Raw genomic sequence first — 26,692 nt, forward strand, 5'->3', positions numbered from 1 at the left:
TGTTGCCCAGGCTGGAGTGTCTCACTCTGTTGCCCAGGCTGGATTGCAGTGGTACGATCTCAGCTTGCTGCAGCCTCAACATTCCAGGCTCAAGCAATGCTTCCACCTCAGCCTCCCTGATAGCTTGGACCATGGGTGTGTGCCACCATGCCCAGCTAATTTTTTGTATGTTTTTGTATAGACGGGGTTTCACCATGTTGCCCAGTCTGGTCTCAAACTCTTGCAACCCGTTCCAACCTTAATTAAAGTTGTTTCAATAGAACTGATATAACCCCCAAACTTAAAAGGCAGATGTGTGATCCAGGTTGGTTGAATAAAACTCCAACATTTTTGGAAACAGCATGATGGTTTTTCCTTAGAAGGAATGATTTGTTGACTGCATAAACTTTAAGCTGACACTGATGTTTTGCCCAGGACACCGGAGTTCTTTGAGCGTGGATCCAGTGAAAAGGAGGCAGAGTGAAAAGACAGAGCAGCAGATGGAGAGATCAGGGGCATCATTTGACCTTTCATATACATCTGTGTCTGAAACCGAATTCCTCCTTGAAGTTCCTAGAATTTGGATCTTTATTTTATTAGATTGGCCGGGCATGGTGGCTCACGCCTATAATCCCAGCACTTTGGGAGTCCAAGGTGGGTGGGTTACGAGGTCAGCAGATCAAGACCATCCTGGCCAAGATGGAGAAACACCGTCTCTACTAAAAATACAAAAATTAGCTGGGCGTGGTGGCGGGCGCCTGTAATCCCAGCTACTCAGGAGGCTGAGTCAAGAGAATTGCTTGACCTGGGAGGCAGAGCTTGCAGTGAGCCGGGGTCCCGCCATTGCACTCCAGCCTGGGCGACAGAGTGGGACTCCACCTCAAAAACAACATAAAAGAAAAAACCTGGGGCCGGGCGCGGTGGCTCAAGCCTGTAATCCCAGCACTTTGGGAGGCCGAGGTGGGGGGATCACGAGGTCAGAAGATTGAGACCATCCTGGCTAACACGGTGAAACCCCGTCTCTACTAAAAAATACAAAAAACTAGCCGGGCGAGGTGGTGGGCGCCTGTAGTCCCAGTTACTCGGGAGCCTGAGGCAGGAGAATGGCGGGAACCCGGGAGGCGGAGCTTGCAGTGAGCTGAGATCCGGCCACTGCACTCCAGCCTGGGGGACAGAGCAAGACTCCGTCTCAAAAAAAAAAAAAAAAGAAAAAAGAAAAAACCTGGAAATCATGTTGCCAAGTATTTATTTGGAATGAGAACAGGAAATTGAGGACAAGGTATAGAAATAACAATTCCCTTTAATGCTCAAAACAAATTATGAACTGTTTCTCTCTAGACGGCAAGCTTAATAGCAGCAGATTGGGTAGCCTTCGCCATGGATGAAGCAGGTCCCACCAAGATGTTCTCCAAAAAGGCAGTAGAGTACTCTGTAATGGCAGATCAAGCCCTTCGTTGAGCCTGGGGACCCAGAGAGAGTATCGGAAAGTGAGTATGGGGTCAGCAGTGGGTGGTAAAGGGAATCTTGGAGAAGTCACCTGTTGGCTGATGAGTGATGTTGTCTGTATTGCAGCCGGTAGCAGAAACAATCTCAGACAATAGGAATAAATACACAGAGCAGTGCTGGTCACACAGGACTCGAGACTCATTTTCCTTGGCTTCACTTTTTTGCCCTCCTGCCCCATCACACACACACCTGAACACTCTTAGGCTCCTCTCCAGGTTCTAAAACATCCTATATAGACAGGGTGAAATATTTTCTATATACTTAGACTTATTTGTCTGGATCCAGAAGGAACTAGGTAGCATCCCCCTTATATTTTAAACCTAGTGAATTTCACAGTCATATCTTGGAATCATGTTTTTGGAGAAAGAAAAATCTCTTAGATTTATTTGGATCTCTATTCCATTTAGAAATGAGAACATCCAGGACCAGAGATGTTAAGTAAAGCCACCTAAGTGACATCTGCCACTGAGACCCAATTCCAGAGCCTGTCTCCTGTCCTTCCCTCTAGTCTGTAGCTCTGCATGCTGGCGTCTCTCACCTGGAACCTGAAGAGAGGAGTCCTCATCTCCTGAAAAGTAAATGAGCACATCCTGGTCGCCTGCTGGAGGCTGCTCCTGGGCTGGCATCTCCTCAGCTCTTGCCTGGAGCGGCTCTGCCCAGGTCTGGAGGGCCACCAGGAGAATGGCAGAGAGGAGGGTGAGGGTCCTCATACCTGTGGTCACCTGGAGGAGAGGAGGGAGAGCAGGAGTGGTTGTACGGGGACGGAGGAGCCAGCCTGGATTAATAGCTCTGCTGTGAGAAGGCTCAGAGATGGATGCTGCAGTGAGAGGAGGCGTGCATTTCGTTGGAGAGGGTGCAGGTATCCATTGGCTTCCACATCCTTCTGAGGCTCCTCTGCTCTCCCAGCTTTCGTTCTAGCATGAATCTCTAGGTTTAGTGTCTGTGCTAGGTTGGAGCTCATGGTGATGATAAGGATCCTACCATTTTTTCCATTTTTACCTGCTTAGATATTTATTTTTAATATTGCAAAAAATAATAGAAACAATGCTTTAATTCAGTAATTTCAGGGAATAAATGCCTCTTATTTTCTAAAAGTGAGCCCTCTTCTCTTCAGAGATCCAGACCCTCATAACAGACCTGAATTCCACTGGAGTAGAGAACTAATTCATTGCAGGATTCAAGGGCATTACCACCCTCGTGAAGGGGTGTTTGAGGTTAGGGGATGAGCAGTCTCCTATAGGAGCTGGTAGAGAGGACAGCAACCTCATCAGGCTATAGGTGAAACAAATTCAGTGAGATAGAGATATAATTGATTGAAAGATAAAAATATGTTTATTATTTTCAGCTCTATTTACATACATGGGACAATTAAACATTGTATGTGTCTAATGTATACTACCTTAGAATTTGAGATATGTGTATATGTGGTCTTTTTTCCTAAACCATGTACAAGAATCAACTCAATGGATTGAAGACCTAAACATAAAATCTGAAACCATAAACTACTAGGGGAACATATAGGGATAAAGCTTTTTGACATTAATCTGGGCAATTATCTCTTGGCTCTGACATCAAAGGCACAGGCAATAAAATGGAAATACACAAGCGGGGCTGCCTTGAACGCTAAAGCACCTGCAAAGCAAAGGAAACCATCAACTAAATGAAAAGGCAACCCAGAACATGAGAGAAAATATTTGCAAACCCTACATGGTAGAAGGGGTAAATATCCAAATACACAAGGAGGTCAAACAACTCAATAGCAAAAAACAATGAACCTAATTAATAAATGGGCCAATGAGCTGGAATGATGGTTCACACAGGCAATCTCAGTGCTTTCAAAGGCCAAAGAAGAAACATTGCTTGAGCCCAGGAGTTGGAGACCAGCTTCAGCAACATAGTGAGACCCCATCTCTTTAAATAAATAAATAAATAAATAAATAAATAAATAAAACATAAAAACTAAAGAACATGAATAGACTTTTCTCAAAATAAAATAATGTTTTAGCAGTATGGCGATTCCTCAAGGATCTTGAAATAGAAATACCGTATGACCCAGCCATCCCATTACTGGGTATATACCCAGAGGATTATAAATCATGCTGCCATAAAGACACATGCACATGTATGTTTATTGCGGCACTATTCACAATAGCAAAGACTTGGAATCAACCCAAATGTCCATCAGTGACAGACTGGATTAAGAAAATGTGGCACATATACACCATGGAATACTATGCAGCCATGAAAAAGGATGAGTTCGTGTCCTTTGTAGGGACATGGATGCAGCTGGAAACCATCATTCTCAGCAAACTATCGCAAGAACAGAAAACCAAACACCACATGTTCTCACTCATGGGTGGGAATTGAACAAAGAGATCACTTGGACACGGGAAGGGGAACATCACACACCGGGGTCTATTGTGGGGAAGGGGGAGGAGGGAGGAGGGATGGCATTGGGAGTTATACCTGATGTAATTGATGAGTTGATGGGTGCTGACGAGTTGATGGGTGCAGCACACCAACATGGCATATGTATACACATGTAACAAACCTGCACATTGTGCACATGTACCCTAGAACTTAAAGTATAATAAAAAAATAATGTTTTAGGAGCTATTGGTATGATCATCTCTGTTGGACATGTTAAGTAGGACACGTGTGTTTGGAAGGAAACTGCCTGAATTTAGTAGCTCATAGCCACTACCCTCTGCAACAAAGAGTCCCACACAGCAAAATATGCCCTCACTGGGTCCCTCTGGGGTGGCCCCATAGTCACGGGTCAGATTGAGAACACAGCTTCAGGGGTGAAACTGCAACATGAAAGTTTAAGTTTTGTATTGTATTACTTACAGATTGTTAAGCTAGGCAAGGCCACCAGAGTGGGCAGAGGACAGTCCCCTGTCCCAGGGCTCATGTTGCTACACGTGCAGCTGTGCACAAGCAGGAAAGGACTTCCCCTATTTAAGGGTCTTTTGGGAACAGGTGTCCTAATTTTCAGGGTTACTTTCGATTGAGTAGTTTAAATACCTGCTGGTAAGAACAGTTGAGAAATTTGTTGGGAAGCTGGCATTAAAATAGGAGTTCACAGAGGGATGCCTTGTCTATGGTCAGCCCTGGCCAGGCCCCAGGCAGCAACCAACTATGAATTCTCCACGACTCCTAAGATAATTGACCCTGTGATGCCTACACTGGTGGCTGAGGCTGAACTACCTGGACCAAAGGAATATTGAAAGCCACTGGGACAGCCTGGCCTGTGTATCGTAGTATCTACTCCGTAAGGAGACTAGGCTAAGAATGCCACCCACACACAGACGAGGATTTGGAATCTGGCTTGAACCAGCCTCCTTGGAACCTGGGGTCTAAGCATAGAAACAAGTCAAAGCGGTTTGGACAAACAGGTGTGTTGGAGAATGCCCGGTGAGATGAGGACCAACTCGGTTTGTGTTGCTAAGCAGGGCAGGTTTGTTGGACTTTCTGGAATTAAGGATGTACATACCACAGGTGGTTTCTTAGAGGGAACACTCGCCTCTTTGCTTGACCTTAGAGAGTTCAGGCTAAACAATTTGCTAGGACTGTTTGGGCCTAGAAATCCTGAGATTTTTAGGTGAGACCTAATGTGTCTCAGAGGTCCCACAAGGGAGGGGTCCAAGGGGACAGCAAGACTGGTGCTGTGTGCTCAAACACCTTGTTCCAAAGCCAGTTCTGGGTAGGCTTAATGGCCACCATGCACTCGGCGTGAGTGGGATGATTACTTTGTGCTTGGGATAACCAGGTTTGAGCTGGTATGGTCCTCCCTGGGTTATTTGAGGGGGAGTCCTAGGGGGACCAATGCACATTTTAAAATGTACCAATCTCCACCCTCCTCCTCCTTCTCCTAGTGCGGTAGACGGAATAAGGTATCTGGAAATGAGAAAAGAATGCAGTCACTCCTGAGGCAATAAATCCCTATGGTGAGGTTGCTGAACCCAGTGTGCAGGCCGGGCAGCCCCTGCCGCCCTGGGAAGATCATGCACAGCGCTGGTCCCACAGGCTGGGTGCTCAGGGCCTCCCTGCAGCTCTGTGTGAAGGCAGCAGGCACTGGGCTGTGCAGGACTGGGGACAGTGGAGTGAGAGCTGAAGCGTCTCCCTCAGTCTTAAGGAGGGAGGAGGCATCTCAAGCCTCGCTAGGGGTGGTCGCTGTTCCAGAGCAGTGGGGTCGGCTGCCCCTCTGAGGAAGCAGTGAGCTCCTGATCTGCAGCAGACCCAGCAATTCCACCGTTGGAGGAAGTGGGTACTGGACTCATCCCAGCAGAGGAAGAAATTCGAGCCGTTTGGGGAACTGGGCCCCAGATGATGGTTTTAGGTTCTAGGGCATCAGTAGGTGCCTGAAGAGCTCAGTGGATGTGGATGTAGAGGCAAAATGAGAAGGGGTGTGTGTGCATGTGGGGAAGGTCTGGTGGTTTTGGGAAACGTCCAGTGTCCTGCAGAAGTCAAACCTGAACCAGCCTCCTGCACACAGAACACACTCCAATCCATAGGCATTTCCTCAGTAACACATGAGACAGCTGTAATGGGGAGAGCTGGTTAGATTTGCATGTGGTGTTGTTACACACAGGTCTCCCAAGTCCATAGTTTTTGCATAGCTTGTAGGGCATCCTCATGGTGTGACCTAGGCCCTATGGTTTCCTTGTACTAGAGGGTGTAGCTAATGGGGTTACATGAAGACAAATGGTGTTCCCAGCAAAATACCACTCTATGAAGTCACCTGCAGGGTACTCAACAAGGCATGAGCTAAGAGAGCAGCAAAGCGGGGGTTCAGGTACTGGATGTAAGCCAGCACCATGTCCTGGGGGTGGCGAGGTCCCTACCCTGTAGCAGTAAGGAGAGGCTGGTTTAGTGGTGACCTCACCATCAAGGTGGGATTCCTTGGAGTCCCCTGGTTCTAGTGAGGCTGTGGTTTTTCTTGACAGCCCCTTGGGTTGGGGCACTGTGGTCTGAGGTTGTGACCATCCATGACCCCCACCCCAGTAGATTTTTCTAGGAATTTCTATAAGTGTAGACTTCCAGTGTAGACGTGGTGGAAACTGTTCTCTCACACACATGCATTTGAATTTCCAGAGAATATTGAAGTGAGCCTGCACTAGGTTGGAGCTGACTCTCCATAAGTGCGTTGACACCATCACCATCAGGCTGGAGTAAATATTCTGGGGAAGCTGTGGGTGGGGGTGTAGGTATAGGTGTGAGAGGAGAGAGGCCTCTAGGAGCAGCAAGGATATTTTCACACAGCTGAGGCTGTCTGGTGGCCCCAGCAGACACAGAGTGTGTGGACCTCGGGCAGGGCCCTGGAACATGGTTTTGACCTGGTAGAGAAGGACAGTCATGGAACGTAGCGTGTGTGTTATCATGGGGCAGGGCGGAGGCTGCGTGGGGGTGAACTCTGAGGACCCTCCACCTCCCATCTTCTCAGAGAGCACCGCCCTGTCCCTCCCCTCAGCCCTTTGTCCACCACCCTGAAGGGAAGGTCCTGGTGCTGCCTGTGCCACACAGCGACTCCCAGGCCTCCAGATCCAGCTGGGACAGGCAGGAGCTCTGAGTCCCTGCCCTTTGTTCCCTTTTCCCAGTCACCTCTCACAAGCTTTCTATGTGTCTGCTGTTGGCATCTGCAGCAATTTTCCAAAAACCTGTGAGGGAATAACTCCCTTGTGCTGTTTAAAATGTGTCCCTAAATCATTGACTCTCCTCACACAGAAAAGGAGGTGACTTGTCTCTTGTTCAATCGAGACTGGGTAACATCTTGACCAACTGAATGCACCTGACTTAGTGCCATGCTGTTTTTCTGGGATCAGGCCTGATGAACTGGTATCTTTCACTTCCTCTCTATTGGATGGTGCTGCAACCTGAATGTTTTTGTCCTTCTGAAAATCATATGTTAAAATCTTGAATCATTAGTTGATAGTGTAAGAGGTGGAGCTTTTGGGAGGTAAGAAGGTCAGGAGGGCACAGGCTTTATAAGTAGCACTAACGCCCTTACAGAAGATGCCCCCGAGAGCTCCCTCTCTGGTGAGAGGGTTCACTAGGTGAGAATACAGTGAGAAGATGCCGTCTATGAATCAGAAGGGCAGTTCTCATGACACCAAATCTCCTGGCACATTGATTTGGACTTATCAGTCCGTGAGAAACACATTTCTGTTTTTATAAGCAGCTTGGTTTACGGCATTATTTTGCTAGCAGCCCACACAGACTATGAACGCTGGTGACTTTGGAGCCCAGGCATCGTGCTTGGAGGAAGCCTGAGCGTTGCACAGGGAGAGGAACTGAGCCCACCTACAAGGACTGGCTAGAGAATGCAAAACAACCTGCTTCCTGGGGAAAAATAAACCTCTGATTTGCAGTGTTTTAAAATTTCTGTTCTTAAAATTCTCCCAGCTATGGATGATTTAACAATTATTTCACAAAAACTCCTCTCTCATGAGCCAGCATGATCCGACCCCAGCATGTCACACAGTCCCTTCCCTCAGTCTTGCCGGAGCTGTCAGCTGAGCCAGCACCGCCTGCCCCTGTGCAGGAGTGTCTCAGCCCTGAGGTCTTCAGATCCCAGCAGAACCTCTTCTCTGATACCCCTGGAGGGAGCCAGGCCCCAGTTGCAAATGCGTGAGTGAGGACATGATGATGCTGTTTCAATCCTCTAAATTTTGTGGTGGCTTTTTACAAAGCAGCAGGTGAACAGGGAGAGAAGTTCTCCTTGTCATGGAGAGAAGTTGGACTTGAGCACTTTTTGCATGTCAACTTTTGCTTCTCTAAAATATTGATAGATCTTCTCAGTTTATTTTCAAAGTGTGACGCAGAGACCATCATGGTGGGGGAATGGGATTGTGGACTTTTTCCAGTGACTCACTGATCCCCTGTCAACTGTTCTTAGTTTAAATTCTTCCTTCGGGAGCAGGGGCAGTATGGGACCCAGGTGTGGTGCCAACCTCCACCCTCAGTGACAGATTCAGAGTCGGCCATGGGACTTGGGCGTTGGCTGGAACAATGGGAAGGAAGTAGGGATTTCCTCCAGGAGATCAGGTACGAAGGTCACAGAGAGATGACCATGATTCACATGGCTGTCACTGCGGAGAGAGCCCAAAGTAAGACCAAGAGAAATAAATGGGAAGACAACAATGTGACTCATGCTTTGAGTCCTTAAATCAAGCATTTCCTGAAGCCAGAATTCCCCCTCAATTCCAAGATATAGGAGTCAAAATGTTAACTCAGCTTGTCATGGTTTGACGTTTGAATTCAAGACCCCACTAAGATGTCTGAAAAACATCAAAATTACCAAACTCAGAGAACTTGAGCGGCAAAGACGGTGCAGTGCACAAGGACAGGAGATGAGAGCAGATGACAGTTGTCCCGGGGATAGCTTGGGCCTCAGGCTCCCTGGCAATTCCCATGCACAGCCCCGGGGGAGAAGAGCCTTGTTGATGTTGATCAGCAGGGAAGGAGGGACGGCTACGAGAGAGGCTGGAAGGACAGCGGGTGAGTCAGGGATGGGGACCTTCATAGTTGATGTTCAGAAATGGAGGAATTCCAGGTGGTGGCAGGAGTTAGTGGGTGACCATGGGTAGAAGGCTGGGGCAAAGAGGAAGGGGGATCACTGTCATCCAGGAGGACAAAGCACTGAGAGGTTGGGAGGGTGATCTGCCAGGAAATATTAGAGTGAACTCTTTCCCTTAGTTTTTAATTTAATTTTATTTTATTTTTTATTTTTTTATTTTTTTTATGAGTTATTTGGCCTTTAGTGGCAAAGGAAGAAATATAGAACTTCAGAAAAGGAAACGAGTACTTTTCTCATCTCTTACATTCTGGTTTTGTTTGTAAGCAGAGTTCAGAACAAACAGAGATACAGAAAAAACAACTCTATACTTTTCTTGTAAAAGAAAAATTTCAGCAAGACTTTCAAGAAGTGTCAAGGAAACGTTTGTTGAAGACTGTTGCAATAGGAGTCAAAACGAAGTAATAGGAAGAGCCCTTTGACTCAACTTACCTCAAACCAAAGGCAGGAGAATTTAAGCCTTGGGGGGAGCTAGCAGGATGGTTCTGGAGGTCGTTAGGAGGGAAGTTGGCTAGTGTGATTGGGCCATCTGTGTTTGCTCGGTTGTGCTGTTGGAGTGAGGCTCCTATCCTCCCACAGAGACAGGGCTGCTGCCCTCTTGGGTAATTGCATTTATAGGGATGAGGCATCTGACTTATTCGTTATTCATTGTTCTGCCACACGAGTGGTTCAAGGTAGAAAATCTCTTGTATATCATCAGTGAATGTAGAGTGTTTGTGCATCCCAGTGAACAGTTCTGGGTGTTACTTGAGGCCGAGCAAGTGGCCCTGGTTGTTTGGAGACCCTCACACCTCTCCCTGAATTCTCTATCCTAGAGTTTGCAGCTGTCATTGCTCACCCTAGACTACAGTAGCAGAAGCCACATGTGGTGCTCCCATTGTGCCTTTATCCAACAGAGGAGCAGGGAGGCTCCATCCTCATGTGACCCTTTCCCTTGGATTGATGGATGCTTGTCAGCACATCAGCCTGAATTCTACTCCATCCTTCTCTCTGGCAACATCCATTCCTCTGAATTCAGTGGAGGTCGACCTGACCTTGCATATTTCTTGCCCTGATATTATTCTCTCCACTGAACATTGTACTCTACCCCTTCTTTTAATGTACCCACGTTTTAAATACCTCTGTGTTTCCCCATGAAGCATTTTCTTGCACTCAAAACCAAAATAGTCTATTTCTTTCTTCTAAACTCCTATTGCTTCATGAAGCCACATTTTCCCAAGGATATTTTTCTATTTTCAGCCTTCAATGTTTTTAATTGACTTTTTTTTCCCCATGCTGTCACAGAAACCTGATACGTGGACTGCATTGCTGCTGTAGTTTTCATTTTTTCCTATGCAGTTTAGTAATAATGATCTAATTTTATATCATTATGTGATATTGAATATAATTAATTTTATCATAATTTATTGATCTCTTACTATGTGCTAGGCAGCCATGTGAACACTGTGGTCCAATAATGAGCAAAACATGCAACTTCCCTTCTAGAGTAGGGAGGGAAATGTTACAGAGAGTAAGTGAAGTGTACAGAATATGAGATCGTTACAATTCTACAGTTAAAAATAAAGAGAACAAGTGGGATGGAGACTGCTCAGGAAAGTTGCTGCAATTTAAAATTGAGAAATCAGGAAAGATGTCAGTGACAAAGTGAAATTTTAGGAGAGACCCCAGGTCTGGGAAATGAGCCAGGTGTACTTCTGGGTGAAATGCAGATGCCCTCTGGATACAGTCAACCTGACCCAGCCCACAATTTGGAACAATATGGAACGTTAGTTCAGGGACCTCAGGACTTTAAAGCAGTGGTGGTTACTAGCAACCAAGGGAGGCTCCTGGCCTTCACAATCTGAAGTTCTGTGTGTTTCCTTCACCATCTAAACAAGGGGAAGGGTGGGATCATTTGTCTGTCAGAATGCCTGTGTCCTCCCTGGAATCTGTGTCGGGTTCCCCAGCTGTGCAGTGTTTCAGTGAGGTGCCTGGACACCTGAACTGCCTCTTCAGACAGACAGAGCCTCATTCTGGGGCTGAGACCTGCTCAGAATCTCATGGGGTGGACGTGGGAAACACCTCCTCCCTTCTCCTGGGCTCTGGGCATTTGCGGTTGGTGTTCGTGGTCACAGCAGTATCTGGCCCTTGAGATGTTTTGGTCAAGAATGGTGAAAACCCACTTGAAATTCTGTCCCTTTCTTTGAAGTCTGCAATCTCTCTGTCCCACTCAAACTCTTTGTTTCATTTTACTAGTGACCACCTAAGAGTAGGTATGGCTTGAATATAGGTTTTGTTATGTTCTGTTTCTAACTTCATTTGTTTCAAGCAATCTTTAAATTTCCTTCTTATTTTTTTATTGACCCATTGGTCATTCAGGAACATGTTGTTTAATTCCATGTGTCTGTACAGTTACCAAGGTTCCTCTTATCATTGATTACAAATTGTATTCCACTGTGGTCAGAATACTTGATATAATTTTGATACACTTGATACAGTTTTGGCTCAAAAATTTGTTGAGAGTTGTTTTGTGGACTAATATACGATCTGTTCTGGAGAATGTTCCATGTGCTGATGAGAAGAATATAGTCTGCATCAGTTGGATGAAATATTCTGTAAATGTTAGTTAGGTCCATTTGGGCTAGAGTGTAGTTTAACTCTGATGTTTGGTTTTGTTAATTTTCTGTTGAAATGATCAGTTCTTTACTGAAAGTGAGTTGTTGGAGTTTTCTACTGTTATTGTATTGCAGCTTATCTCTTTAGATCTATTAATATTTGCATTTGAATGCTCTTTAAATTTTTATAACCTTTTGCTAAATTGACCACTATATCATTATGTAATGATCTTGTTTGCTTCTTTTTGTAATTTTTGACTCGAATTCTATTTTGTCTGATAGAAATATGGCTACATTTGCTCTCTTTTGGTTTCCATTTGCATGGAATATCTTTTTTCATCCCTTCACTTTCAATCTATCTGTGTCTTTATAGATGAAGTAATTTTCTTGTAGGGAGCATATAGTTGGATCTTGATTTTCAATCCATTCAGCCAATGTTTGTCTATAAATTGAAGAATTTAGTTTATATTTAATGTTATTATTGATGGGTAAGAACTTACTATTGCCATTTTGTTACTTGTTTTCTGGTTGTTTTGTAACTCATCTCTTCCTTTTCTTTCTTCTTTTATAACTTTCCTCCTTAGCAGTTAAATGATTTTCTCTGGTAGTGCTTTACTTCTTTGCTTTTAAAAAAGTATATTCCATGCTGGGCGTGGTGGCTCACGCCTGTAATCACACCACATTGGGAGACCAAGGCTGGTGGATCACGAGTTCAGGAGATCAAGACTATGCTGGCTAACACGGTGATACCCCGTCTCTACTAAAAATACAAAAAATTAGCCGGGGGTGGTAGCAGATACCTGTAGTTCCAGCTGCTTGGGAGCCTGAGGCAGGAGAATGGCCAGAACCTGGGAGGTGGGGCTTGCAGTGAGCTGAGATCATGCCGCTGCACTCCAGCCTGGGTGACAGAGTGAGACTCTGTCTCAAAAAACAAAAAAGAAGTGTATGCATTATAGGCTTTTGCTCGGGGGTTACTATGGAGATTATGAAATGTGTATAAGAAGTTATTTTGAACAAATGACAATTTAACTTTGATCACAAAGAAAGTAGAAGAAACTAACAAAGAGAGAAAAACCTAAAAAACTCTGTACTTTAACTCCCTCCCCCTCAGCATTTAGACTTTTTTTGGTCTCAATGTATGTCTTTTTATATTGCCTATCTCTTAACAAATTATTTCATTATTTTCGATAGATTTGCCTTTAAGTATTCATACTAGAGATATGAGAGATCTGCATACCACAATTATAGTATTACAGTATTCTAAAATTGTCTGTGCACTTACTTTTACCAATTAGTTTTATACCTTCAGATGTTTTCTTATGGCATGTTGGCACCCTTTTCTTAAAGACTAAAGAATTTCCTTTTATAATTTTGTATTAAGACAGACAGGTCTGGTAATGAATTTCCTCAGTTTTTGTTTGTCAGGCACAATTTTATTTCTACTCAGTATATGAAAGATAGCTTTGCTGGGTACAGTATTCTTGGTGGGAAGATTTTTTCCTCAACCTACCCCCCAGCACTTTGAGCATATCATCCCTCTCCTTGTTGGTCTGTAGGATTTCCACTGAGAAGTTTGTAGCCAGAAGAATTAGAGCCCCTTTACGTGTAATTTGCTTGTTTCTTCTTGCTGCTTTTAGAATCCTTTCTTTGTCCTTTGAGAGTTTAATGACTACATGCCTTATGATAGTCTTCTTTGTGTTGAATCTGTTTGATGATCTTTGACCTTCGTGTACCTAGATATTTATATCTTCCTCTACATTTGGAAAGTTTTCTTTCTTATTATTTATTTAAGTTTTGTAGCCCTTGCCCTCTCTCAGCTCCCTTTTGAAGGTCAATGACTTTTAGATTTGCTCTTTTGAGGTACTTTCTATATCTAATTGATATTCTTCATTCTGTTTCCCTTTTTTTCTGCTCTTACTTTGTATTTCAAATAATCTGCATTGAGCTTACTGAATTTTTTTTACTTGATCAATTCTGTTATTGAGAGTCTGATAGTTTTCTGCCAGGGAGTTTATTTTTCAGTTCCAGGATTTCTGTTTGATTTTTAGAAAACTATATTGATCTCCTTGCTAAATTTTTCTGATACATTTCTGAATTACTTTTCTGTGTCATCACAAAGTTTGCTGAGTTTCCTAAAAACTGCTGTTTTGAATTATTGAACATTGCCATGTTCTTAGGATTGGTCACTGGCTCCTTTGTCCATCGGGGGAGGTCTTCATTTTCTGTTTACTATTGTTTCTTATGCAACATCAGGTGTACCGAAGATGAAAGGATGGGTTTCCATGTACCAGGCCTCCATTTCTTCACCTCTCAAATCTAAATAATTGTCTCTCTCCTACCTCATGTGTAGTAGGGAAAGGAATTGGTGTGATGCCTAACACAATGGCGGCAATGACTGGATATTAACCAATATTGCCATATTTCCTTGATCCTAAGATGGTACCTGTCATATATATATATATATATAGTTTCCATAACTGAATACCTAAGACTGGGTAACTTATAAAGAAAATACACTTTTTTCTTACAACTCTGAAGGCTGGTAAGTCTGAGGTTTAGAGGCTGCATCTGGTGAGGGCCTTCTTGCTGATAAGGAGTCTCTGCAGTCCTCAGTGGTACAGGGCATCACATGGTGAGTCGGGACACACTGAGAGAAACTGGCTTTTACAACAGACTCACAGCAGACTCACTCTTGTGACAATCTACTAACATGTTAGTTCATGAAAGGGTTAATCCATTCGGGGGCATAGAGCCCTCAAGACCCCATCAGCTCTTAAAGACCCCACGTTTTAATAGTGTTATATTGAGGATTCAGTTTCAACATGAACTTTTGGAGGACACACTCAAATTATAGTAATACCAATTACATAATTATATAAGTTTATCAAAATAAATACAAGCAAAACCACTATCAGATTACTTTTACACATAGATGTAAGATGGATCAATAGCTTCAGAAGCAAGGCTGGGTGTGGGGGCTCAAACCTGTAATCCCAGCGTTTGGGAGGCCAAGGTGAGTGCATCACCTGAGATTGGGAGTTTGATACCAGCCTGGACAACATGGTGAAACCCTGTTACTGCTACAAGTATAAAAAATTAGCTGGGCGTGGTTGCATATGCCTGTAGTATCAGCTACTTGGGAGGCCAAGGCATGAGAATCGCTTAAACCTGAGAGGCAGAGGTTGGAGTTGGCTGAGATCACACCACTGTACTCCAGCCTGGGTAACAGAGTGAAAGTCTGTCTTGTAAAAAAGAAAAAACAACAAAAAAAGACAGTTTCAAGCATTTAGTCTATGAAAAACGTGATATAGAATATGATAGAACTAAGATATTGTTGAAGTCCTTCTAAAGAACTGGAACAAGACTGAAATACAGAGACTTAGAAGATTGCTCAGTAAAACTGAAGGACCAGTGTGATGGTTAATTTTATGTGTCAACTTGGTTGGTTTGCAATGGACCAGATATTTGGTCATACATGATTCTGGGTATTTATGTAAGGGTGTCTTATTGGATGTGATTAAGATTTAAGTTGGTGGACTTTCCGTGAAGTAGATTGTCTTGTTTAGTGTCGGTGGTCCTCATCCAATCCGCTGAAGGCTTGAAAAGGGAAAAGGTTGACCTTCCCTGGGCAAGAGAGAATTCTGCCAGCAGACAGGCTCCAGACTTGAACTGCAAGTTTGACGCTTCCCTGGGCCTCCAGTATGATGGCCCATCCTGGAGATTTTTGATTTGCTAGCTCCTTAGTCACATGAGGCATTTACTTGAAAACAATCTCTCTATACATACACATTATTTTGGTTCTGTTTCTCTGGAGATCCCTGACCAAGACACACAGTTTAGGTAGGCGCTTGATTTGTGTGGTCACCTGAATTTTCTGCAGCAGAGAAAAGGAAGATCTGCAGTTAGACTGACTGGGGTTGGGACATGAGAATGAGGATGTGTGGGAGATATATGCAGGACACATTTGAAATGAGAGTGAAGTGCCTTGTATCAGGCCTTTTTGTTTAGCTCCATGCTGAGCCAAGAATTTCCATTAACAGTTAGAAAAAGCCTCCCATTGCCTGAAGGAAGGGTGAAGAACATCTTCTGTTTATCTTGGTTTTTGCATAACCTGCTCTCCTCCTGACCAGAGACTTGATGCTCAATGTAATAGCTTTGGGCCCGAGGAAACATTTATTTTGTTTCTTACTGTAAGTTTTACTCACAGTAGAGAGTAGGGTATTCTTCCCCATGACTTTGGAGTCCTACTTCTTGGAAGTTATTCATATCCTCTGATCACTGTGCTAATATAAGACAAGAGTCTTAGCTTCAAGGGAAAATGGGACGTTGAAGAGATCTGCCTGGAAAACCTAGAGTTGTTTATACTGTAGCTGCTCTGAATGGAGCAGCGGAGCCTCTAACAAACCCCCACTTTGTAGCTGATGTTTACATAAAGGCTGATGAGGAACAGGAGATACTATTCAAGATTCTTATAAAAACAGAACCCATTGACCCAGCACAGTGGCTCATGCCTGTCATCCCAGCACTTTAGGAGGCCGAAGTGGGGACATCATTCAAGGTTAGGAGTTCGACACCAGCCTGGCCAATATGGTGAAACCCCATCTCTAATAAAAATACGAGAATGAACTAGGCGCATTGACACTTGCCTCTAATCCTAACTACTTGGGAGAGTGAGGCAGAAGAATCACTTGAACCTGGGAAGTGGAGGTTGCAGTGAACCAAGATTGTGCCACTGCACTCCAGCCTGGGCGACAGAGGAAGACTCCATCTCAAACAAAACAAAACAAAACAAAACACCCAAAAAACAAAAAGCAGAACACATCAAAAAGAAAGGGCAGAGACCAAACAACCAGTTAGTTTTGGCTGTGAGTAAAGCAGTTAAATAGAGTAGCATCACGGTGACTTTTAGGCAACCAGGTGAGACCTGGAACATCCTTCCCTTTCACCTATAGGCCAACCTGACCTAAGTTCACAGACTTTGTAGAGTGACTTTAACTTACCAAAAGATGTACTTGTATTCAGCATCTGAGGTCTCTCCACTACCCGTTCTGGTTCCTGCTGCCAGAGAGCCTCGCCTCTTGGGTGGTGCATGAGAAGGCTCTCCCTCCTCTACAGTGCTCTCTGGCTGGCCCTCCAGTTCCAGGACCAGGTGTGACAGCAAGAGTGGAAGAGAGTCCTGCTCAGAAGGGTTGCTGAGGCAGAGAACCAGCCCCCACCACCTATCTCCCAGTAAAGTGGAGAGCTCTCACTAAGGACCATCAGATGAGGAAAGGCAGCACCAGCCTGCACTAGCTTGGTAGGTTCTTTAATATTGGAAGGACTCTTGTGCACAGAGAAAAATCTGATCACTATTTACACTAAATTTAAACCAGGTCTTGAGTATTAAATACTGATACAAAGGTGATTATTTAAATTCCCTTCATCTACATTGATGTCATACATTTAGTATGCCTGGTTGTTTTCAGACACATCTAACACCTTCAAGAATAGATAAACATATTCCTGAATGATGATCCCAAGCTTATTCATTCATTATACCAATAGTGATATAGAAGGGCCCATATCATGGATTTGATATCTTTTCTTATTTGTTTTGATATTATTCCTTCCTGTGATTTTCGTGATCTTCTGAGACCCCAGATTACTAAATGAGGTTGCAAGTCTAGGCTCAAACAGCTGATCCTTGATCAGGAAACAGTGCTTTGTATGTGTCTAAGATGAATCAAAGTCAGGCTACTTGTTATTTACTATCAGGTTGAGACTTTTTGTTGTTGTTGTAATAAAAATGTTTGTTTGTGTTTTGTTTTGTCATATCATGGCACTGTTCAGTCCCTGTCTTTTATATAAATTTTAATTCTAGAAACTTGCCTTTCTCACAAATATGTTGTTCTTAAGTTTTTGCACAGCCGTAAGTGTATGGCCAATTGTCTTATCATTATGATTATTGACTTGGTTCATTGGCATAATTAAAAACATATTAACATATCTTTTCTCACTAGCATTTTATTAAAATGAGTATAGCTTTATTATAATGAGTAGAATTCATATGCTTGAAGGGATGGAGAATTGAGACAAACTCCTTCATTAAACATTGCTCTAATTAACCTTTTGGGGACCAGTAAAGGACCATTTGTCTCGTTGGTTATTGGGCTTCATCCTCTATGGTCACCAGCTTCTGAGTTCTTCTTGTATGTGGTTATTAATTGAATCACTGATGCTCGTCAGTCTCTCCTATTTTTGGCACAGTTTTAACTTTTTCCTTGTTAAACTTTATTTTATTCTATCTTGTTGATACAGTGATATATCACTTACCAAAATAGAGTGAAATGAAGCTTAATGTATAGCATATGTATTTAACACATCTGCTTAAAATTTCAAAAATTATGTATAGCAGTGCTTTCCCACTTTTTAAAATTAAAGGACAAGTGAACATAGCCCATCAGATCTATCTTTCCTTTGAGCCAACAACCACTTTTTGCCTCTCATTGTAAACTTCTATTGTTTGAGAATCATTAGGAATGCATTAAACTTTTAAGTTTCAAACTATTCCAATTAACAGTTATATCCTGTCAGGCATGGTGGCTCAGCATGAAATCCTAGCACTATGGGAGGCTGAGGAGGGCAGATCACTTAAGCTCAGGAGTTCAAGACCAATCTGGGCAACATGGTGAAACCCTGTCTCTCCAAAAAGTACAAAACATTAGCAGGGTGTGGTGGCACATGCCTGTAGTCCCAGCTACTCAAGAGGCTGAGGTGGGAGGATCATTCAAGCACAGGAGGTCAAGGCTGCAGTGAGCAGAGATTGCACCATTGTATTCCAGCTCGGGTGGCTAAGTGAGACACTGTCTCAAACAAGAATAACAGCAACAAACCCAATTTTATTCATTTTTGCTATTTCGTTATTGCTCTATGATGCTCGAATAGTGCATTATTGGAATGCAAAGACCAGTTAACTTAATGTAGATCAGAATTCTCTATACAAAGGAACCGTACAATCCACCACATAAAAAGACAAAAGGGAAAAAAAGGAAAAAGAAAAGAAAATTTAAAAGGTCAAACACACTAAGTTTAATGCTTGAACTTTATTTTGGAGAGAAAAATTTAGAAAGACACAAGGTACACAGAGTGAAGTGTTTTTTCTTTTTCAGGACCTTGGATTGAATCTTGCACGGCTTTGGTTTCTATCTAGGAAGCTCAGCGACAGCAGAGATTGGAGAGGCGGCCATTGATGTTGCAACTCCCAGAGTAGGTCTCACGCCTGGAACAACGGCCAGTTCGGCAATAGCAGGTGCGTCTCGCCTGAGAACCTGTGGAAAGAAGAGAGGGTCAGGCACAGCGAGGGAGGTGGGGAAAAGGACAGGCAGAGCCAGACTAACTGAGATAGTCTAAACAAGAGACACTGTATCAGTCATGTTAGGATGGAGGAAATTCATGTCTTTGTCATAAATGACAAGAAATTGTACTAGCTATGTGTTAGTCATGCAAGATCATAGCTCTTTCCCCATCTGAGTCTATTCAGGACATGTTTATTACCTGCTCCCTTTTAAAACAATATACCTCTCAACCCCCGGGTTACCTACTCTTCATTCTGCTTAATCCATACCCCTAATCTTGACCTCCATGTATGATCTGCATGTCCTAACAAGGCTCCCTAATGCACCTAGATCCGTTTCTGAGTTGCTGCATTGTGCATGCTCATGTCATGGACTCAAATACTTTGGTGCTCAAGGAGTCTTTGAAGACCTTCCAAATTCAAATTCTTCATTCTCTCTTTCTCTTTTTTTTTTTTTTTTTTAACATTTTACTTATGCACTTATTTTAATTGACAAATAATAATTGTGTATATGTATGAGACACAATATGATGTTTGGATCTAAGTATGTATTGTAGAAAGATTTAATTAAGCCTATTAGCCTACATTGAAACACACCCATAGGTTCCTCTCTAGGTTCTAAAAGCTTTACCAATGGACAAAGTAAAATATTCTCTCTATAACTAAGTCTACCCATTCAGACCTGCAAATAACAAGTCAGTGTAGCTCTTTCTATCTTAAAAGTAGCAAATTTCACAGAAATATCTTGAAACTAAAAGTCTTAGAAGAAAGAAAATCTTTTAGATGTGTTCAGTTCTCACTGATTAATTTAGAGATGAGAAAATCAAGGTCCAGGAAGATTAAGTAAAGTCACTCAAGTGAGGTAGACTTTTCCACACTTGACGCCAGAGCCTGTCTCCAATCCTTTTGTTCTACATTTTGCAGATCTGCAAGATTGATGTCTCCTACCTGAGGCTCTAAGAGTAGAGAGTCCATTTTCTTCAAAGGAGATAGCAAAGTCCTGGTCGTCTTCCCCAGGCTGCTCCTGGGTTGCAGCGTCATCAGCTGTTTCCTGGAGTGACTTAGCCTGAGCCAGCAGGGCGAACAGGAGAATGGCAGCAAGGATGGCGAGGGTCCTCATGGCTGGGGTCACCTGGTGGAGGGAGAGCAGGAGTGGATGTGTGGAGAGTGAGGAGTGAGCCTGGATTTATAGCTCTGCTGGGAGAAGGCCTGAGACAGAAGCTGCAGTGAGAGGAGGTGGGCATGTGATTGGGAGGGGAAGGGCTGCCTTCATCCTCTAGATCCCTTTGATGCTCCTCTTTCTCCCGGCTTTCATTACAGAGTGAGTCTGTATGCTTAATGCCTCTTCTTGATCCAAACTGTTAATGATGATAAGGGCACTACTATCCTATTCTGTTTCCCATATGCTTGAGTATGTACTTGGTCTGATCTCCCGACCTTGCGATCCCCTTGCCTTGGCCTCCCAAAGTGCCGGGATTACAGGCGTGAGCCACCGAGCCCGGCTGATATAGTGATTTCAAATTTTTGGAGATATACCCAGAAGTGGGATTGCTGGGTCCTATGGTAATTCTATGTTTAGTGCTTTGAGGGACCTCCATACTATTTTCCAAAATGGCTGTACTAATTTACATTTCCACCAATGGCACACAAAGGTCCCCTTTTTTTTGTATCCTCACCAACACATATTATTTGTCTATTTGTTAAAAGCCATTCTAACAGATGATTACCTCTTTGTGATTTTAATTTGCATTTTCCTGATAATTAGTGTTGTTGAGTATGTTTTCCATATATCTGTGGGCCAGGTTTATTGCCCATTTTTAAATTGAGATGTTTGTCTTCTTCTTATTGAGTAGTTTGACTTCCTTATATATTTGGAATATTAGCCCCTCATCAGATATATGGTTTACAGATACTTTCTCCTAGTCCATGGATCATCTCTTCACTTTGTTTCCTTTCTGTGCAGAAGTTTTCTAGTTGATGTAACCTCCTTTGTCTATTTTTGCTTTTGTTGTCTTTGCTTTTGGAGTCCTGTTGTAGAAATAATTGCCCAGAGAAATGTCATAAGGATATTCCCCCATGTTTTCTTCTAGATTTACAATTTCGGGTCTTTTATGCAAGTCTTTAATCCATTTTGAGTTGATTTTTGGGTATAGTGTGGAATAAGTGTCCAATTTCATTCTTCTGCTTGTGGATATCTAGTTTTCCTTACACCTTTTATTGAAGAGACTGTCCTTGCCCCATAGTGTGTTCTTGGCATCTTTGTTGAAGATCAAATAATCATAAATACTTGGGTTTAGTTTTGGGCTTTCTCCTCCTTTCCTTTGGTTATTGTGTCTGCTTTTACGCCAGACTATGCTGTTTTGCTTACAATAACTTTATGATACATTTTAAAATCAGAGAGCATGATGCTTCTATCTTTGTTATTTTGCTCAAGATTACTTTGGCTATTCACTGTCATTTCTGATTTCATACCAATTTTAGTATTTTTTTTAATACTGTTTTTCTTGTCCTTTATTCTGGGTCTAATCTTGCCTCTCCTATACTCAGGGCTGGGACAAAAACAGGATTTGCATCCATAATATGGACATTCACTCTTAGAAGGCATGTACCCCCGATCGATGATTTAATTATTTAACATAAAAATTAATTTAACTGTGCTAAAAAGTAGAGGGCAAGGAAATTGGCCTGAAAGAAAATACTTAAGATAACAACAGAATCTGGTTTTATAATAGGGTTTTGTATTCCAGGATATTCCAGGGAACAAATAATGCTTAGAAGTGTGTTTATTACTGGTAACAGTCAAGCAGATGGGAGACAGGAAGAGTGATAGGGGCCTTCGTGAACATGAAGAGCAGGTGTTTCAGTGCAGCCGCTGGATTGTAGAACTGTTAAAGGTCTGAACTATCAACCCAGAGGTTGCCGCTCTCCCACAGCCACAGGGGTTTGGGGTAGCTCATTGCCCTGGGATGCTGCTTCCTCCAATTAGCACAGAGCTGGGGTCTTTTCACTCCCCTTAGTCCTCAAACTCCTTCGGTCCCTTGAGAGACATTGACCTATAGGAAGCTCACCGCCCTGAGGACCCTTGTCCTTCTCTGGAGCCTCTTGGAGAAAGTGCACCAGGGCCTAGCCTTGGAGCAACCTGGGACAGAGGACCGAGATGTAGGTGTCCTCTTTGCAGGAATGAATACTGCATTATAGGCTTCAGGTAAGACAGCAGGCCAATGTGCTGTCTGTTGGGAGCTGTGGTCTCAGTGGTGTCGTCAACTAACTGTGGGATCATTAGTGAATGACTTCACCTATCATGGCCTCTGTCTTTCGACTCCGAATTGGGGGCCATAGACTCTCTCCAAGGGGTGTTGGGTGCAAAAATTTGGTTTTACGGCCTGTGCATGTCAGTCTGAGCAGCTTCGGCCTCAAAGACTAAACCAGATCTATTAGAGTCTGCACTTCAGGGTGTGTGTGCACCTGTGCGTATGCTTGTAATTTTTTATGTATGTGTGCATGTGTGGTGAGGGGAGTGTGTTGGGAGGTGGAAACTGGGGATGTATGTGTTGTACGTGTGCATGTGCATGTCTATGAGTCTGAGTGCCTGTGTGCAGGGAGAGGGGACTATGTGATATAAATGACAGAGAGCATGAAAGGAAGAACCAGATCTTAAATGGCCGACAGGTGGCCAGTTATGATCTCTTTATTCTGCTCTAATAGAATCTGCAAGGTATGTTTTCCATGAGCAGACACAGTCCTCCTCTGGGCTGCTCTGATCTGATTTCCTGTACCCCGAAACCCAGCACTGTGCCCAATATTCTGCTCCCTCTTCCTCAAGGTCACCAGGTGAGGGGCACCTGCAGTTGCAGACCCACCTGTTGCCACTGGGCGTCACTCTGGGACCTGTATCCTCAGCGACACCTGCTACAGGCTCAGTTGTCCTTGTGCTTTGTTAATTGAGACCCAGATCAGGGCAAGATTCCACTTGAAAATCTGGAAACGAACAATTTAGTCTCTTTACCTTGTGCTTTATCTTCTGTCTATCTCCAAAAATGTGTTTTCACAGTAAACTCAATGTATTTGGGCCATGTAGTCTCCCCTTTTCTTTCTCTTATTTTTTTCTTTACTTTTTTTCTTACCTTTTGTTTCTATTGTCCTGGTCATTTTCATAGAGATGTCGATGCTGCACTTTCTACCCTGAGGAGCTGGATCTCAGGGTAGAAAGGTCTACTTGTCCAGGTCACTCAGGGCCAGGACAGAAGGAGGATTTCCACCCATAATATGGACATTCACTCTTAGAAGACATGCACTCCCCTGATGGATGTGTTAATTATTTAACATAGGAATTAACTTAACTGTGTTAAAAAAGTAGGGTGCAAGTGAATTGGCCTGGAAGAAAATAAGATAGCAACAGAATCTGGTTGTATACTAGAGGTTTTGTATTCCAGGATATTCTAGGGGACAAATGATGCTTAGACGTGACCCTATTTATTGCTGGTAACAGGCAAGCAGATAGGAGACAGAGAGAGATAGGGGCCTTCGTGAACATGAGGACCTCTGGCTCCTCCTGGTGGGCACCTACAGCCCAGTTTTGCACTATTGGATGAACCTTCTACACTTGTTCAGAGGCTGCCAGACACCAATTGCAAGAGCACAGCTGTGGGGGCATCCTATGTATCCACATGTATCCACAAAAGTAGTGCTTCTTAAAGAAAAGGCGATGAGCTTCCCATCCTCTTTAAGAAAGAGGCACTACTTTTGTGGATACATGGGATATGTGTGGTTGGTCCCTTATTTGTTCGTTCCTGGAGAACCATAGAGATTAGTGCCTGTCAGGACTTAGTACCCGGTTGTTGCATCTTGAAAATGGCTGGGAAGGAGCCTCGCTAGACAGGGGTATTGACCAGCTCTCGAAAAGGGGTGCTCAGGGGCAGCGCTGATGAACGCTGTAAAGCAGCGCTGCCATCTTGCTCTGGCTGTGAGGAAAGTGGACATTCTTGGGGAAAATGCTCATACGGGAGGATCTGTCAATGCAGATGTGAAAATGAAAGCCGGCCTCTGACGTTTCAGGTAAAGACGCAGGAGAGGCGCACCACCTGGACCATGCATCAGCAGGCTACCCTCCTTCCTGGGAGGCAGAGGCCCTGGATGGGGTGGGGGAGAAGGTGGGTGCCCACTTTCTCAGAGAGGGTGTCAGGATGAGGAAGCCAGAGTTTTTGCAGACGAGAAATTTACCACTTTGGTAAACTTTCACTGCCCTCTGGGGCTCCAGACACTGACACAATTTGGAAGAGTTTGTCTTGTGGCAACCATTGTGCTTTGTGCACTAGCTCTGAGCTGTATCTGGAGGACAGACTTGAATGATGTTCATCTCTCACTATTCATTCTTACTGTCTCATTTGAGACTTTGCAATCGCTGCCAAAGAATTTTTTCTTGTCCAAGATTCTGCCAGTGCTCTGAGCTGATGAGTCATGGAAACCCTGTATGTTGGCATCTGGATTAGTCAGCTCAGAATATCATAACAAATTTCCACAGACTGAGTGGCTAAAACAACAGGAATTTGTGTTCTCACAGTGCTGTAGACTGGAACTCTGAAGGTGTTAGCATGCTGGTGTTCTCTGCAACCTCTCTCCTTGGCTCATAGACAGCCGTCTTCTCCCTGCATCCTCACGTGGTCTGTCCTCTGTGTGTGACTGTGTCCTAACCTCTTCTTGTAAGAATTCCAGTCATATTGGGTTTAATGCCCACTCTCATTACCTCATTTTAACTTAATGACTTCTTCAAAGACTCTCCAGATACAGTGCGACATTCTGAGACACTAGGGGTTAAGTCTTCAACATACGAACTTTGGGGTAACACAGTTCAGTCCCTAACAACCTCCTCTGAAAAAAGCCTGGTGGCTGGTGTGGACAGTGGGGGAAGTTGAGGACAGAGGTGGTCAAGAGCCAGGGCTCATACCTGCAAACCATGATAAGACCTTGATATTTTCAGTGGAAAATAGACTACAGTGGACCAAAGTGTCAGCAGGAGCCCCGTTACAAGGGGGCTGTGGAAGCCTGGGCTAGAAGTCAGTGTATATTGCACCAGGGAGCCAGCAGTGCAGGGGATAAGAAGTGGCCTTATTCAAAATTTATGTTGAAGGTACAGCGGCAACAGCAATTGCTGATGTAAGAATATGGAATATGGGGCTATGTGAAGAATATTTTTATTTTTTGCCCTGAACAATTTCAGAGAGACACTAGTGCCATTTTCTGAAATGACAACACCTGTATGTGCACGTGGTGCCTGCAAGCTGGGGAGATGTACAAGGAAGAGTTTGGTTTTGGACACTAGGGATGAGATACCTGTGGGAGATTCTAGTGGATATGTCAGGACACAGGTTCTGGAGTCTGGAGTTCAGCTAGGTGGTTGGAACTGAAGATATAAATGGAGGAATCATTCCGAAATTCACAGCATTTAGCACTATAGATTTGGACAAGATTACATGGAGAATGAATTAAAGAGAAGATTAAAATTTCAGTAATATTGGGTGATTGCCTTAGTGAATTATGTGAAAATTGAATAATATTGGGTGATTGCCTGAATGAATTACATGGACTTTGGGGTTAAAAGTTTGATATTCAACATTATTGTAGAGTCTGGAGAAATTTTGACAAGCTGTTTCTGAAAGCAGCTTAGGCTAAGACAGCTGTAAGTGGCTGTTATTCTTTTTCTAGTTGTCTACTCGTGCCTGTGGGATGAACTGCATACATTAACTAATCTTTCAAGGCTTTCATTGCTGCACTACTCTGCACAGTCCCTAGCAAAGCCTCTCCTTGGGAAGCCAATGGCAGGACTCTAATTCCTAGAATTAAAAAGACCTAAATGCAACACCCGAAACCATGAACTACTAGAAGTGCATATAAGGATAAAGCTTTTGACATTGATGTAGGTAATGATTTCTTGGCTATGGCAACAAAGGCACAGGCAATAAAAGGGAAAATAGACAAGTGCGGCTGTATTAAATGCTAAAGCATCTGCATAGCAAAGGAAACAATCAACTGCATGAAAAGATAATCCAGAAAATGAGAGAAAATATTTGCAAAACCTACGTGGTAGAAGGGGCAAATATCTGAATACATAAGGAAGTCAAACAACTTAATAGCAAAATTCAAACAACCTGATGGAAAAACAGACCAAGGACCTAAATAGGCTTTTCTCGAAAGAATGTTCTAAAGAGCTACAATCGTCTTTACTGGACATATGAAGTAGGACACGTGTGTTTAGAAGGAAACTGCTCGAGTTTCTCTGTTAACTTAGCTGGTAACCAATGCCCCCAGCAGCCACCAGAGATTCAGACAGATGTTCACAGCAGGGGATTCACCCGCTGGGTCCCTCTGGGATGGCCCCACAGTCAGAGGTCAGATTGGAGGTATAGCTTCAATGATGAAAACTCAGTGTAAAAGTTTAAGTTTTGTGTTACTTACAGCTCTTCTAGCTAGGCAGGGCGACCAGAGAGGGCAGACAGCAGTCCTCTGTCCCAGGTCTTCTGTAGCAAGCAGCAGCTGTGCACAAGTGAACTTCCCCTATTTAAAGGTCTTTTGGGATGAGGTGTCCTAATTTCTAGGGTAACTTTCTGTTGGGTTCATTCAACAATTGTGGTGTCAAGGACGGTTGAGAAATTTGGTGGGAAGGTGAGGTTAAAGTTGAACTCCACAGAGGAACCCCTTGTCTACCTT

At 43.5% G+C, this 26,692-nt stretch overlaps 2 protein-coding genes and 1 long non-coding RNA gene across 4 annotated transcripts; 1 reads left to right on the forward strand and 2 right to left on the reverse strand.

Annotated features, from left to right (window-relative positions):
• Positions 1 to 1,016: 1,016 nt before the first annotated feature.
• Positions 1,017 to 2,195, reverse strand: LOC140712172 (defensin-7-like). Its single transcript, XM_073017927.1, has 2 exons — positions 2,024 to 2,195; positions 1,017 to 1,439 (listed from the first exon to the last, which is right to left on the reverse strand). The coding sequence occupies exons 1-2, from the start codon at positions 2,193 to 2,195 to the stop codon at positions 1,327 to 1,329; spliced, it is 285 nt and encodes a 94-aa protein (XP_072874028.1). The 3' UTR covers positions 1,017 to 1,326.
• Positions 1,386 to 20,562, forward strand: LOC140712173 (uncharacterized). Its single transcript, XR_012093640.1, has 3 exons — positions 1,386 to 1,466; positions 18,845 to 18,943; positions 19,913 to 20,562. It is a non-coding gene; the product is annotated as an uncharacterized lncRNA (long non-coding RNA).
• On the reverse strand, positions 18,719 to 26,527 carry LOC119618887 (neutrophil defensin 6). 2 transcript variants are annotated; one of them, XM_073017925.1, is made up of 3 exons: positions 26,441 to 26,527; positions 19,937 to 20,120; positions 18,719 to 18,962 (listed from the first exon to the last, which is right to left on the reverse strand). In XM_073017925.1, the coding sequence occupies exons 2-3, from the start codon at positions 20,106 to 20,108 to the stop codon at positions 18,850 to 18,852; spliced, it is 285 nt and encodes a 94-aa protein (XP_072874026.1). In that variant the 5' UTR covers positions 20,109 to 20,120; positions 26,441 to 26,527; the 3' UTR covers positions 18,719 to 18,849. The 2 variants fall into 2 exon arrangements, with proteins under 2 accessions (XP_072874026.1, XP_072874027.1); XM_073017926.1 differs by lacking the exon at positions 26,441 to 26,527 and adding an exon at positions 22,849 to 23,615.
• Positions 26,528 to 26,692: the final 165 nt, after the last annotated feature.

This window comes from Chlorocebus sabaeus, chromosome 8, assembly GCF_047675955.1.
Source record: "Chlorocebus sabaeus isolate Y175 chromosome 8, mChlSab1.0.hap1, whole genome shotgun sequence".
Classification (NCBI taxonomy): domain Eukaryota; kingdom Metazoa; phylum Chordata; class Mammalia; order Primates; family Cercopithecidae; genus Chlorocebus; species Chlorocebus sabaeus.